Here is a 12,137-nt window from a genome sequence, read left to right as displayed (position 1 = left end):
TGGGAGGAACGGATTCCCTAGCTCTATTATCCGTTTCCTAATCTTTTTCTTCTCATCTTCGAGCTCGTCATGCCGAGTGATAAGCTGAAGAAACGCTACGTTTAGCAATAACAAAAAGAAGTTAATCACTAGGATGGAAAATACCTTATTGATAAACTCCTCAGCCTTAACACGATCTTGAGGCGACAATCTCTCGATTAAAAAGATCGGAACCTGAATGCTAGTTCCCTTCTTCAATATTTGTGAATCTTTTGGTTCGCCAGACTCTCCTACTTTTATAAGCTCGATGTCCGACGTCCTCGAAGGATCAATACTCATCACTTTGAACAAGTCTGAAGGATTCTCTGATGAATTACCTCCCTTGAACATTTTTGTAGAACCGTTGTTGAAATTCAATGACAGACTACACCCACTTTATACTCGAAAAATTATTCGATTGCATTTAAGAGGATTAATTGACGATTTCCCAAATCTGAAATTACGATTTTCATGGAAAATGTAATCGAGTTAATTGCTAATTATATTCCCTAGATTAAACGTATTAAATATGATGAGTTAATCGGCAAATTTAAAGCAAAAGGAGAATGTAATTAATATTGTTGGGCCTCTAGCCCAATAGTTTTTTACATAATAAAAAAAAAACTAAGAAGGAGGGGGGTTCGCAGGAGGAACTTCGTCTGATGGCGAACCATCTTCATGTTCGTCGGGTTCGAGGCTCCTTTGGTAGATATCCCAATGCTTCTTCAGGAACCTAATGTGTTCTCGAAGACAGCCGGGAATGCGGGCGATAGAATCAAATCCCCTCCTCTCCCAGTTGTGAACGTCCGACTCCAAACGTCGGATCTTCCTTTCTGTTCTAGCAATCCGATCCTCGAGGATACGGCGTTTCACTCCGAGACGCTGCCTTTCAGAGCAGAGGAAAACATATCTTTCCGTGATCTGTAAATAACAGATACATTACGAATCTATTAAGTAAAACCTTGAAACTATTGGTACTAGGTTCAAACCTGCTCCATGAATTCATGACACTCGATCTGTTCCTCCCGGGACATGGAAGGAAGAAAACAAGGAATAGCCACCCCTTGTGGAGTGAATCCATCCCCCGACGGGAAAAGAGATTCGCTTGAAGGGAATCGTGGTGAGTTAGGACCAGAAGGTTCGCATTGGTGAGAAGTCATCTTTGATCTAAAAAAGAAGAACTACAAAGTTCTTTATAAAAAAAAGTATCTATTGGAAAATTTCCAAAATCCAACTCTCCTTATATAGAAAAAATATGTAAGGGCACTCACTCGAGTATTTATTGAAAAAAAAAGTTAAACGTCAATCTATTGATCTGACTGTTATGACCTCTCGATTCTCGTGTACATGCACAAATAAGACCTACGAAATATAGGTTATTCAAGTATCACTTAACACCTAGTAGGCGAACTTAATTTCGAACTCGAAATTCGAAGACAATCAATAAATGGTATCACACCTTTTTATCTCTTAGGGAAAGCAAACAGTTCTCACTAGAGATTTCCCTAATCGAACACATTTGAAGTATCGCAAAGTGTTCTTGTAAGCCGAGCTCTAACCTCGCAACCGAGAGACCGAGGAAAAATTCCAATGTTTTTTCTTTAAAAAAAGCAAGTGAGCCTGATCAGCTCATCTCTCACAATTCATAAGACCTCTTTGGCGGGCTATGACTTGCAAACCTAGAATCGTGTCCAAACGTTTTTGCTATAAAAAAAAATCATATGCCAGAACATGTACATGGTTGTGTTCGGTTACACTAATTGAACAAAATATTTCCGTCAAACGGAATAATCCTCATGGACTCAACAAAACAATTCTTAAAAAAAAAACAAAAAAGCGTTCCTACACCTCTAGAGAACCCTCATGTGGCCGAGAACCTTCAGCTACCTCGAATTGAGATGGGGAATCTCCAAATACCAAAGAAAATTGTTTCAGATCGAGAGTAGGACGGGAAGCCGAGGATAACTCGGACTCAACCATAGCGAGTTCGGCAGCAACTTCGCTCCTCTCGTTCTCGAACAAAACTCTCCTAGCCTCTAGTTCCTTAATCAGGTCTAGATTGCTCTTCAGTTCGGCTCGATCTGTTAGAAGTTTAGTCCAGACCTCTTTGTCCTTGATGAACTTCGTAACAGATTGAATAAGTTGCCTACCGAATCCCCTCATCGCTTCTCGAGCATTATGTTCGGCTTCAACGATATCGCAAGCCCTGTTCCTAGTTAAAAGCTCGATCTCTTGATTTGCTTCTTCGAACAAAGCCGTATTCTCCTCTAACTCAGCCTCCAAGTGAAGAGCATTAGACCTCGCAGAATCTCTTTCAGCATTCGCAATTCTGATGCGTTGCTCGTTAGCTGCTAGAGTTTTCTTCATATTTTCAAAAGATGACTCGAGTGCTTTTTCCCGCTCAAGTCGCTCGGATTGGTTGGCTAATCTGAGATCATCAACCTCCTTCTTAGCCTTTGCGGTCTCTCTCTTTGCTTGATGAAGAAGGTTCTCATAATGGAAGATCATTCCATTAGTCTCCATAAACGCCTTCGGAGTAAAAAAAAAAAACGTGTCGTTTAGACAAGAAGCTTTTACCTAAGGAAGGGAGATTGTCATAATCTAAAAGATCCGAACCTGGGATAGGTAGCAAGCTCGATTGGCGAACATCTGACGGATTTCCGGCCTCTAAACCGAAAAAGGAGGAAGGGACGCCCCTTCCCTGGTTTGGAAACTTCAGAAGATATCTCCAATCTCTTCTCCGCCTGCGAAGCAAAGGAGAATAGCAGATTAATAAAATAGATGTAATCTGTGGCAAGTTTTGCTAATGCTCGCTTTCTAAATAAAAACTTACTTGAAATCGAAGCGGGTAAAGGATTTTGAGTCCTAACACTCAGTCCTTGAGATAGGGGAACCTCCGATCTCGGCTCATCTATTTCCTCTGAAATTACTCTGTCTCCCGGAAGAGGGAGCTCGGAGTTTAAAGGTTCTGAAGAGGGAGAAACAGAACGTAGAGGGCTAGAGACTCGTGGGAGAGAACTTAATCTCACGGTTTTAAGTCTCTCGTTTGATAGATTATCAGAATCTGGAGCCTTCCTCTTTGTACAAGGAGAGGAGGTTATTTCTCCCTCACACCCTGGCTCGGAAGGGCAAATTGCGGTGGCAACTAGAGGGTTGTTAAGGATCTCAGCTCCATGAGTATCCACCGCGGCTGACAGGGCTGCTTCTAATGAACCGTCATCAACCAAGAGGGTCTTCCTGTGGGGGTTACCAACCCTGGAGATTGCAGCTATCCATTTTTTTCTCCCGATTTCGGATAGCTGATCCTTAAGAGCCTTGATTTCAGCCTGCATCTTTCTTTTATCTCGAGCATTCAGGCTCGAGACGTCTTTCTCCTCGGGAGGAGGATCGAGGGGGTGAGTCTAACCGTCTTTAATGGCGAGCCCCGCTTTATGAATGCGTTGAAGGGTGAAGGAATTCCAATTTGTTTCACCCTCGGAAACGATTCAAAAGAAGGACAAGAAGTCAACGGTTGGGCGGGGGATCGTCTGGTTCCCTGAAACAAAGTATTGGGTTAAGAATTCTATCTCTTTTACTTAATATAGTGGAAAGTAGTAAAGGTTGAATTTTTAACCAAGTTTAGCCGACCAATTGGCGAGAAGAAGACCGGAAAGACCTTGAACGGAATGGGGATTGATTCGGAAAAAGAACCAGTATTTCCTCCAAGGCCCGTCATTCGAGGGCATTCCGTCGATCAGGTTACGGTCAAGGATAGGGTTTATAGAAAAAATACCCGCTGCTGCGGATTCACGGGCTCGAAATAGCCCTAAGAGTTCGTTGGTGGAGAGGGAAAACCCTGCTTCTGCCAAAACAGTCAGGGTACTCAGAACGTATCGAAGAAAGTTGGGAGCCATTTGGGGAAAGGCAATCCTTAGGTGGAGGAGGTATAAAAGAAGAACTTCCGGTACGGGAAAAAACAAACCACAACCTTTGAAATAGACTTCGTACGCACAACAGTAACCCTCTCGCACCACTTCCGGAGACTCGTTGGGTCTAGGAAGAGAGAATTTCAATTTCCTGGGGGATGTTACAAAGGCGGCGAAGAGCGCCAAGGGAAGCGGAGGTCGACTGAGACCTGAAATGCGGACCAAATTTGTCTCCCCTTTGGATGAAGACTTCATCCCCTCTGGGAACAGGGATTCTTTGACTGTCATCTTCGTTTTCCGAAACATAGACGGCTGGGGAAGATATCTTTACTAAGAGGTTTCTCTTTTTCTAGTTTGGTAAAAGCTTTAGGGGTAAATGTACGCTGCTGTAAAAGCCATCGTTCCATTTAACCTTATTTAGCGGAAAACCGCCTCGAGAATATTGGGAAGTGGGACAGTTTTCCCCGCAGTATTAATATAAAACTAAAAAATTAATGATGACGGTTGCAGGGATATCAAATCATCTGATTATCCGAGATCGGCGTAATAGCGTAAAACATGGAATAATTCCGGAATGCTAAAGATCTCGAGTCATTAATTAATGTTTACTTAAGTCTTCCAAGCCGAGCATTCAGCTCGCAAGACTTGGGGGGCTAAATGTTGGGGTCGGATCCCACACATCTTCGGTAGGATCCTCTTGGATCTGTCCACGTCATTATTACATAATAATCCTCTTGGATTTCTAGATGTCTCGTTGCCGGGATCGAGCTCGACCTGTCGGAAGTTCGATTCAGTTTATTAAAGAGCTCGATCTTTACCAGTACGGAGTTCGCTCTTATTCAACATACAGTTCGCATAAAGGAAGGCCGAAGCAAGGAGAATATTGTTCGAGGTTCGTGGCATCGTCAAGACGCAGGAGTTCGGAGTCAACAAGAAAGAGTTCAGGATCCACGCGAAGCCCAAGATAGTTCAAATTCAAGCCGTTTCGGTCAAATTGTAACCTACATGATTAATGCGGATCAATGCGATTATGAGCAGTAAATGACCGCATTGATCATGTTTTCTCTATAAAAACAACCTCAAACGCATGTGTTTGGGGAGAGAACAACTTTTTACCTCTTACGATCAAGCAATACAACATACTCTTTCTCTTACAATTTTGCAAGGCTTTTTATTATTTTACTCTTGCCAAGCTCTTTCGCTTTATTTAGTTTCTTGGTTACTTTCCTCTTCAAATCCTTATTTTCATTTGTTGATTTTAGAGTTTTTCTCCACAAAAATACTTAAAAACAATCGAGTGTGAATCCTACATCCACATTTATTACTTATTATTAATGAAATAACAAAAAGAATTTCACTAGAATTAAAGTTTATAGTTTAATATAGGAATTTCTCTATAAAAAAAACTTTTACTTTTTTTTTAGGGAAATTGTTAAAAATACCCCTTTTGGTGTGTCCTTTTTCAAAAATACCCCTTTTAGATGTTTATTTTCAAAAATGCCCCTTTTTAAATCTGAAATTTTTATAAAGTTTTATTAGGTTTATAAGGTACTTATGGATTGTAACTACTACTTGAAGACTCGATCCAAGTATTTATAAGGTTTTATAAGGTGTTTTTAAAGGTTTTATAAGTTATTTTAAAGAATTTTTAAGGTTTTTCAAAGGTTTTACAAGATATTTTAAAGGTTTTTAAAGGTATTTAAAATGCATTTATAAGGTATTTATAAAGTATTTATAAGATTTTAGATACATAGAAATGTAGTTTGTGTATGTTTTAATAATATTACATACATATTTGGGTAAATCTTATATTTTTAAGAGCATTTTTTATATAGTTTTAAAAATGGGGTATTTTTGAAAAGTAGCATTGAAAAAGTGGTATTTTTGCAAAAGTCTATTTTTTAATATAAAAAAATATTCTTTTATTTATGTGTATATTTTTCCGATATGTTAAGAGCTTTTCTATGTTTGCTTTTAAATATATTTCAAATTTAGATTTTACACGTGACATATATTTGTAGATAATTACTTGATATATGTTGTGATCACGTAAGATGAAAACATTAAAAACCCAACTTTATATAATATAGATTATTTGTTAAATTATGTGAGGAATTCCTAAATAGAGAGAAATGCAATAAAAAGGATTATGGAATATAGAATAATAATAAAAAAAAAAAGTCTAAAAGAGTGTTCGAGAACGACTCTTTTCCAGGGAACATATGCGGTTATGCCACATCAATTGATCGGACTTTACCTTTACTAAAATATATATAAAGTACTAAGTTTTAAGTGTTGGGAAGGATTTTAACCAATTACTTTTATAAATAATTAATTAATTGTAAATTTGTTTGTCCGACAAGGCGACAAGAATGTAATTTATAAAGTAGAAAATCTGTTATATAATTAATATCATAATAAAAAATTTATAACGATAAGTCAACAATGCAAATTTAAACTAATTGATGATTTTGAAAAACTAAATTCTATTACGAATTGAATTTTGATGATAAAATTTTATATTTGTATGTGCCAAGATTTTAAATAACTGTAAAGATGTTGTAATTTAATAATTACAATTCTCCTAAGTATCACTCTACAACAAAAAGGCATCTTTTCCTAATTACCAAAAAAAAAAAAAACGGCATCTTTTAAAAAAGGCATTTTGGTTTGTCGAAAAGATATATATATATATGCTCCAAACCTCCAATACAAAAGCAAACGAAGGCCACTATAGGAGAGGAGTTTGAACCCAAAAAAAAAAGAGAGACAAAGAGGAAGATGGGTTGGTTTATTAACGAAAGAAGAGGAGGTTCATGGAAGCGAGGATGGTTAGAGGAAACACTACTAACAACATCAGCACCTCCTCTTACACTACTAGCTCTCTTAGCCATCATATCTTTACTCCTATTCCTCTCTTCATACCCGCGTTACAAATACGAGGTTGAGAAAACCGCGGCTAATCTCAAGCTCTTCATGCTATTCCTCCCAATTCTCTTTGTATTCCTCCTCCTTTCTCTAAACTTCGTCCATCGACTTCTCTTTAAATCCTCTTACTCCGTTAGAGCAAACCAGGCTAAGTCCCTTTTTGGAGAAGGAAACTTTCCGTGGGGAGTTTTGCTTATGCTAATACTTCTACTTCTTTTGGTTTCTAAACAATCTTACTTTCACTCCTTATGGTACCCTACCTTATGAGTTATGATCTTCCAATAATTCATGTCTAGTCTTCAAATGTAATCTTTAGATTGATCATTGCTTCTTGTAATCCATAATTCCACACATGTTAAAAGACATTTTGAGTATAATTATACGAAAAATCTGATATATATATATATATATATATATATATAGTGTTCGAAAATACGGTCTGTACGGCCGTATATACGGCGTATATACGCTGTACGGTGGGAAGCCGTACTGTATTATAGCTATACAGTTGTTTAATACGGTGAAAGCTATACGGTCCGCATATACGGCGATTATACGGCATATATACGGTGAAATCCGCATATACGACGTTTTTTTTTTAAATACTCAAAACAAAAACTATGTCATTTTATTAATGTTTGGAAAAATGATTTAACAAAATTTTTAGTTTGGCTCTCAAAAAATTAATCATAATAATTAACTATAAAATAACTTAATTATCATTCTTTTCCACTATTTTTATGCTTATTAGTTATTTAAAATTTTAAAAATATTTTGTAAAATTGAAAATTTGATTTTTTTTGTATTCATGTATAGTATCATCATGATACTATATTTATGTTTTATTTTTATTATATATATTTATATTTATTTAATAAAAAATATCTACCGTATAGTCCCGCATAAACGGTCGTATATACGTCTATACGCTATACGGTGCTCCACCGTACGCCTAGCGTATAACGTATTTTAGAACACTATATATATATATATATATATATATATATATATATATATATTACAACAAAACGTCTGCACATACATGGCTAATTTACGACAAATTTACAACAAAATTTGGTAATTACTTACTTATTTATTTTATAAATATAATGTAAACAATTTTCTCCTGCAATTTTGTGTCCTACACAGAAAGTTTCATTGATTTGAACTTACTAAAATTAAAACAAAATAGTGGCAAATTTACTATAAAGTTACGACATAATTGTAGTACCAACTTTTTTGTTTTGTCTAATTAGACTGAATATCATTTACTACTTTACAACGGTTTTCAAATATAAATCTATACCATCATTTTTGTCTTGTTTAAACAAGAAATCAGTATTAGTCAGCTAATCTATATAAATTCACTTAACGTCCCTACAATCTATATAAATTTGTATTGAAATTCGTTTTATCCATAAAATAATTGAAAACAATTTTTTTTCTAATTAAAATAACAAACAATCATATACATCTTTTTGAACAATGTATGAAGACGTGTGATCAGCCTTCGACCAAAAACTTTTAAAATTGACTAGGTCGAATTTCAATACAAATTTATATAGATTGTAGGGACGTTAAATGAATTTATATAGATTAGCTGACTAATACTGATTTGTTGTTTCCAGTATATGTGTTCCCATAACTTTCTCTCAATTTTAGATGTGGAACAAAACAAAAATGATGTTATAGATTTGTATTGAAAAATTCAAGTTTAATGTGTAAAGATTTTTAGGCTTTGTTAAATAACCAGATTAAAATGAAATTGGTTGGGTTGTGCTAGATCCGACACCAGCAACCAATGTTAATCAAATTAACATAATTTTTAAGTGACTAGGTCGAAACCCGCGCTACGTTGCGGGTATTCTTTTGAAAAGTTTTTTTATTATTTAATGTAACACTACAAGAAAAACTTACATTCTTAGCGCGGAAAAAATGCTATCATAGGTAATACATAGCGAAATAACAACTGCTATGATTGCGGCAGCTATGGTAGATACCCCACCTACAATAGCATTAATTTTGTCTGCTATAGTATGTTCATCTACAATAGCACTTTTTTAATGTCTTTATTTATTGTTTCATAGCAATAATCGAATGCCATTACTACCTTTAATAGTATTTATTTGTTGTTATTAGTTAGGTATATATTAAATATAATAATCCTTTTATATTATATATTTTGGTCAATTTTGTTTTTTTTTACGCTATTTTTTCGGAAAATATTAAAATGAAAAGACAATTAAACTTAAACAAAATATGTTTATATAATTGTTAACATTACAAACCAACAAAAGAGTTAGATCAAAGTTTTACAAAAAAAATGGAAATAAAATTAAAATGCTCATAATTCTGTCGAGCTTCCATATATTGCTCCTGCCTAAACGAGATATCGTGGTTCCCCGCCATCATCAGCTCGTGATTTGTCATTTCATCACAGTAACAAAATATTGGCCAAAGGACTTGCTCAATGAATCCCATCATTGGCATCAAACATACTTGACCTATTACAACAAAATCGAAATCAACCACAAAGCCAAAACTCAGGATATTCATATCACTTTGAAGAAAAAGAAGAGATACAACATCTTCATCTGTATACCTGAGAATTCCTTTTAGAGGTCCTGCTGAGGCAAACCTATTAGAGGTTTTGCATCAAATATATGTGCATAGTTATTCATCAATGTCCCAGCCTGAATCTACCTGCAAACACAAATGTTCACAGTCAAAAATCACAAGAGGTAAAGGAACAAACCGTTCTCATGTTGTTGGTAGCTCACTTGAAGTTTCCTCTTAGCAAACTGGAACTTTGCGTCTGCATCAAGAGCTTTGAGTTTCTGCCATGAACAAAGAAGGATTAAAACCGTTACTTCCCTGCTCAAGAATACGACTAAAACTCTTTGATTCCAACACTCACTTCTTGTTAAGGTCCTGGAGCTTTTCACTTCTTGCGTCTGCATCAAAAGCTTTGAGTTTCTGCTACCAACTCCTTCCATTCACTGCATATACACATGAAAACCTTAATGGCACATTTAAAAGAGTAAAGAAATTGCCAAATTTCGTGTTCTTTAACGAAAGATAAAACTCATACAGGATAATAGTCTTTGCGAGTTGGCGAATCTTATCAAAACCCATGTTTCCTCAAACCATTAACAGCCTTTCCGATTTCAGTACTCTGAAAGAAGAATCTCAAAACCTTAAGATCAACAACAACAAACTTCATACACTAATCCACTAGAGACCGACCTTAAGAATATCCAAATTCAAAGACATCAATTGAAGCTTTCTCAAGGATTCGAGCAACACCGAGATTGGCTGCAAACACAAGAACAAGAAACAATCAGAATCAAGCTTCACATCAATGGAATCAACAAAGATTTTTGATTGCGATTTTAGATCGAAAACCTCATCTATAATCTATTAGCTTTGCTCTCTTTACTACCACCAGCTTCTTCATAATCTTCATCAACATCAACCCTCGTAACACCATCATCACCGGCGACTCCACATCCCAAATTAGCCTCTCCCTCTTCGTCGTCCCTAGGAATCGTAAGCTCGAGATGGTCGAATCTGATGCATCGATTCACTCTACAAGAGAAAAGAAGCTCAGAGATTTTTTCCCTTCTCGATTTAAATCTCTTAGGATAACCTGTAGCAAAAACAAGACGAAATAAAGAAGTAAAATTAGGGTTTATGACAAAATCGAAGGAAAGGGGGAAAAAGAGAGAGGGAGACTGAGAGGGATAAAGCGGCGGTCGAGAGAGAGAGATTGAAGTCGTCGACGAAGTATACGGCACCATCTTCAACTTCGGATCTTTCGGCTCCTCTTCAACCACCTCAACCACCAGCCCCGTGAAACGTCCATCGCCGGAATCGAAGGAAGCCGACGAGCCTAGACGCAAGAAACTGTTTCTTCAACGATCTGAGGAAGAAGACGCGAATCTCATCGGATATTCGAAGATTCCGCTTCCAGTGGTGGAATTCAATCCGACGAGAATCCGATCTTCTCGCTCCAATGCAATTCCTGAAGCTGAGCTTGTGAATCCAGAAAGCTCTGCAGCCAATAAGGTGAATTGAAATTAGGGTTTGGAGATGGAGACTTGGAGAATAGAAGAGATAGAGGATTTTTTCCCTAAGTGTTAAGAGGGAAAATGAACCGCTTGTTTTTCACTTAAGCGGGCACTTAAAAGATAGGCGTGAAACCAAAAAAAAAATTTCGGCATAGCATTTATAAAATGCTATAATAAAGTATTCCAATCCGACGTAGTCTTTTTCATAGCAAAATCGAAAATCGTGCTATGATTAAGTGCTATCAATGTAATCTTTTTTTGTAGTGTAAATATGATTTGTAATAGTTAAACCATATTGTTTGAAATCACAACTAAATCAAACATAGTGTATGTATTAACATGAATTATCATTTAAAGATGTGGGTCATAAACTTACTTATCAGAAATTAAATAGCGTATATTTTTAGTGAGATAGTTCTCTTTTGATGCAAAGTAAAAATGTACTAATGAAGAAAGATAAAGATTGCAAATTTTGTAATTAAATTGACAGAGAGAACTCTAACAAAGTCATTTAAATACCTAAAACAAACACTTTCTTACTATTGGATGTTACTTTATTATTTTCATTACTACCAAGGTGAAAATGTTTCAAGCATTGCTAGAAGTTATTTTTTTTAGTTTAGGACAAATTATATCAATTATGTTGCAATTGTCCTAGTCAAAGTCGAGTAGACGATCATAAATTCTTGTTTACCTCCCAACATTTTTTTTTTGTTTACCTTTCAAGAAGTAAGAGATTATAATATACGATCGTAGTCTAAAATTCACCAAGAATACTTGTGTACCCTGAAAATTTTACACAATTATGATTCAGTGCCTTACGAACTGGTTGAATCTATACCTTTCCATGATATTTCGAACTTGGATGGCATCTTCTGGGCTCAAAAGCCAAACCAAATGATCATAATCACTTCTTAGTAGCTCATTTGCCTCTAGTACCAGAACTCGCAGCTGCAGCTTGAGCAGCCTTCTTTGATGTCTTCTTTGCAATGCTTTTTCATCTCTGAATCATTCCACACAACAATACATATCCAGTCATCGTTATATGAGAATAGATATTCTGACAAGAGATGACTTTCATGAAACTTATTGAATAAAGTTTTGAACACAAGTTGGAATTAGTTTGCTATAGCACGAGTGCACGACATCTAAGATGTAATTGCCCTTTTTAATCTGCATATGTAACTAAACTATCAGTGCCGACTAGTATCTCCTC

The 12,137-nt window shown here is 36.0% G+C and overlaps 1 protein-coding gene and 1 long non-coding RNA gene across 4 annotated transcripts; one reads left to right on the top strand and one right to left on the bottom strand.

Moving 5' to 3' along the window:
- The first annotated feature begins 6,648 nt into the window (after positions 1-6,648).
- LOC9299893 lies at positions 6,649-7,231 on the top strand. Its single transcript, XM_002865521.2, has one exon. It carries the CDS (start codon positions 6,705-6,707, stop codon positions 7,116-7,118), a length of 414 nt encoding a protein of 137 aa, XP_002865567.1. The 5' UTR covers positions 6,649-6,704; the 3' UTR covers positions 7,119-7,231.
- A 2,149-nt stretch (positions 7,232-9,380) lies between these two features.
- LOC9301641 lies at positions 9,381-12,102 on the bottom strand. Of its 3 annotated transcripts, none has more exons than XR_002329968.1 (6): positions 11,763-12,102; positions 10,257-10,905; positions 10,098-10,166; positions 9,943-10,026; positions 9,769-9,850; positions 9,381-9,688 (listed from the first exon to the last, which is right to left on the bottom strand). It is a non-coding gene; the product is annotated as an uncharacterized LOC9301641 (long non-coding RNA). The 3 variants fall into 3 exon arrangements; XR_002329967.1 differs by lacking the exon at positions 11,763-12,102 and having other exon boundaries at positions 9,381-9,554; positions 9,632-9,688; positions 10,257-11,168; XR_002329966.1 differs by lacking the exon at positions 11,763-12,102 and having other exon boundaries at positions 10,257-11,165.
- Between the last annotated feature and the right edge of the window lie 35 nt (positions 12,103-12,137).

Source organism: Arabidopsis lyrata, assembly GCF_000004255.2.
Source record: "Arabidopsis lyrata subsp. lyrata unplaced genomic scaffold ARALYscaffold_8, whole genome shotgun sequence".
Taxonomy (NCBI): Eukaryota; Viridiplantae; Streptophyta; class Magnoliopsida; order Brassicales; family Brassicaceae; genus Arabidopsis; species Arabidopsis lyrata.
This window is presented reverse-complemented; position numbering and strand designations above follow the sequence as displayed.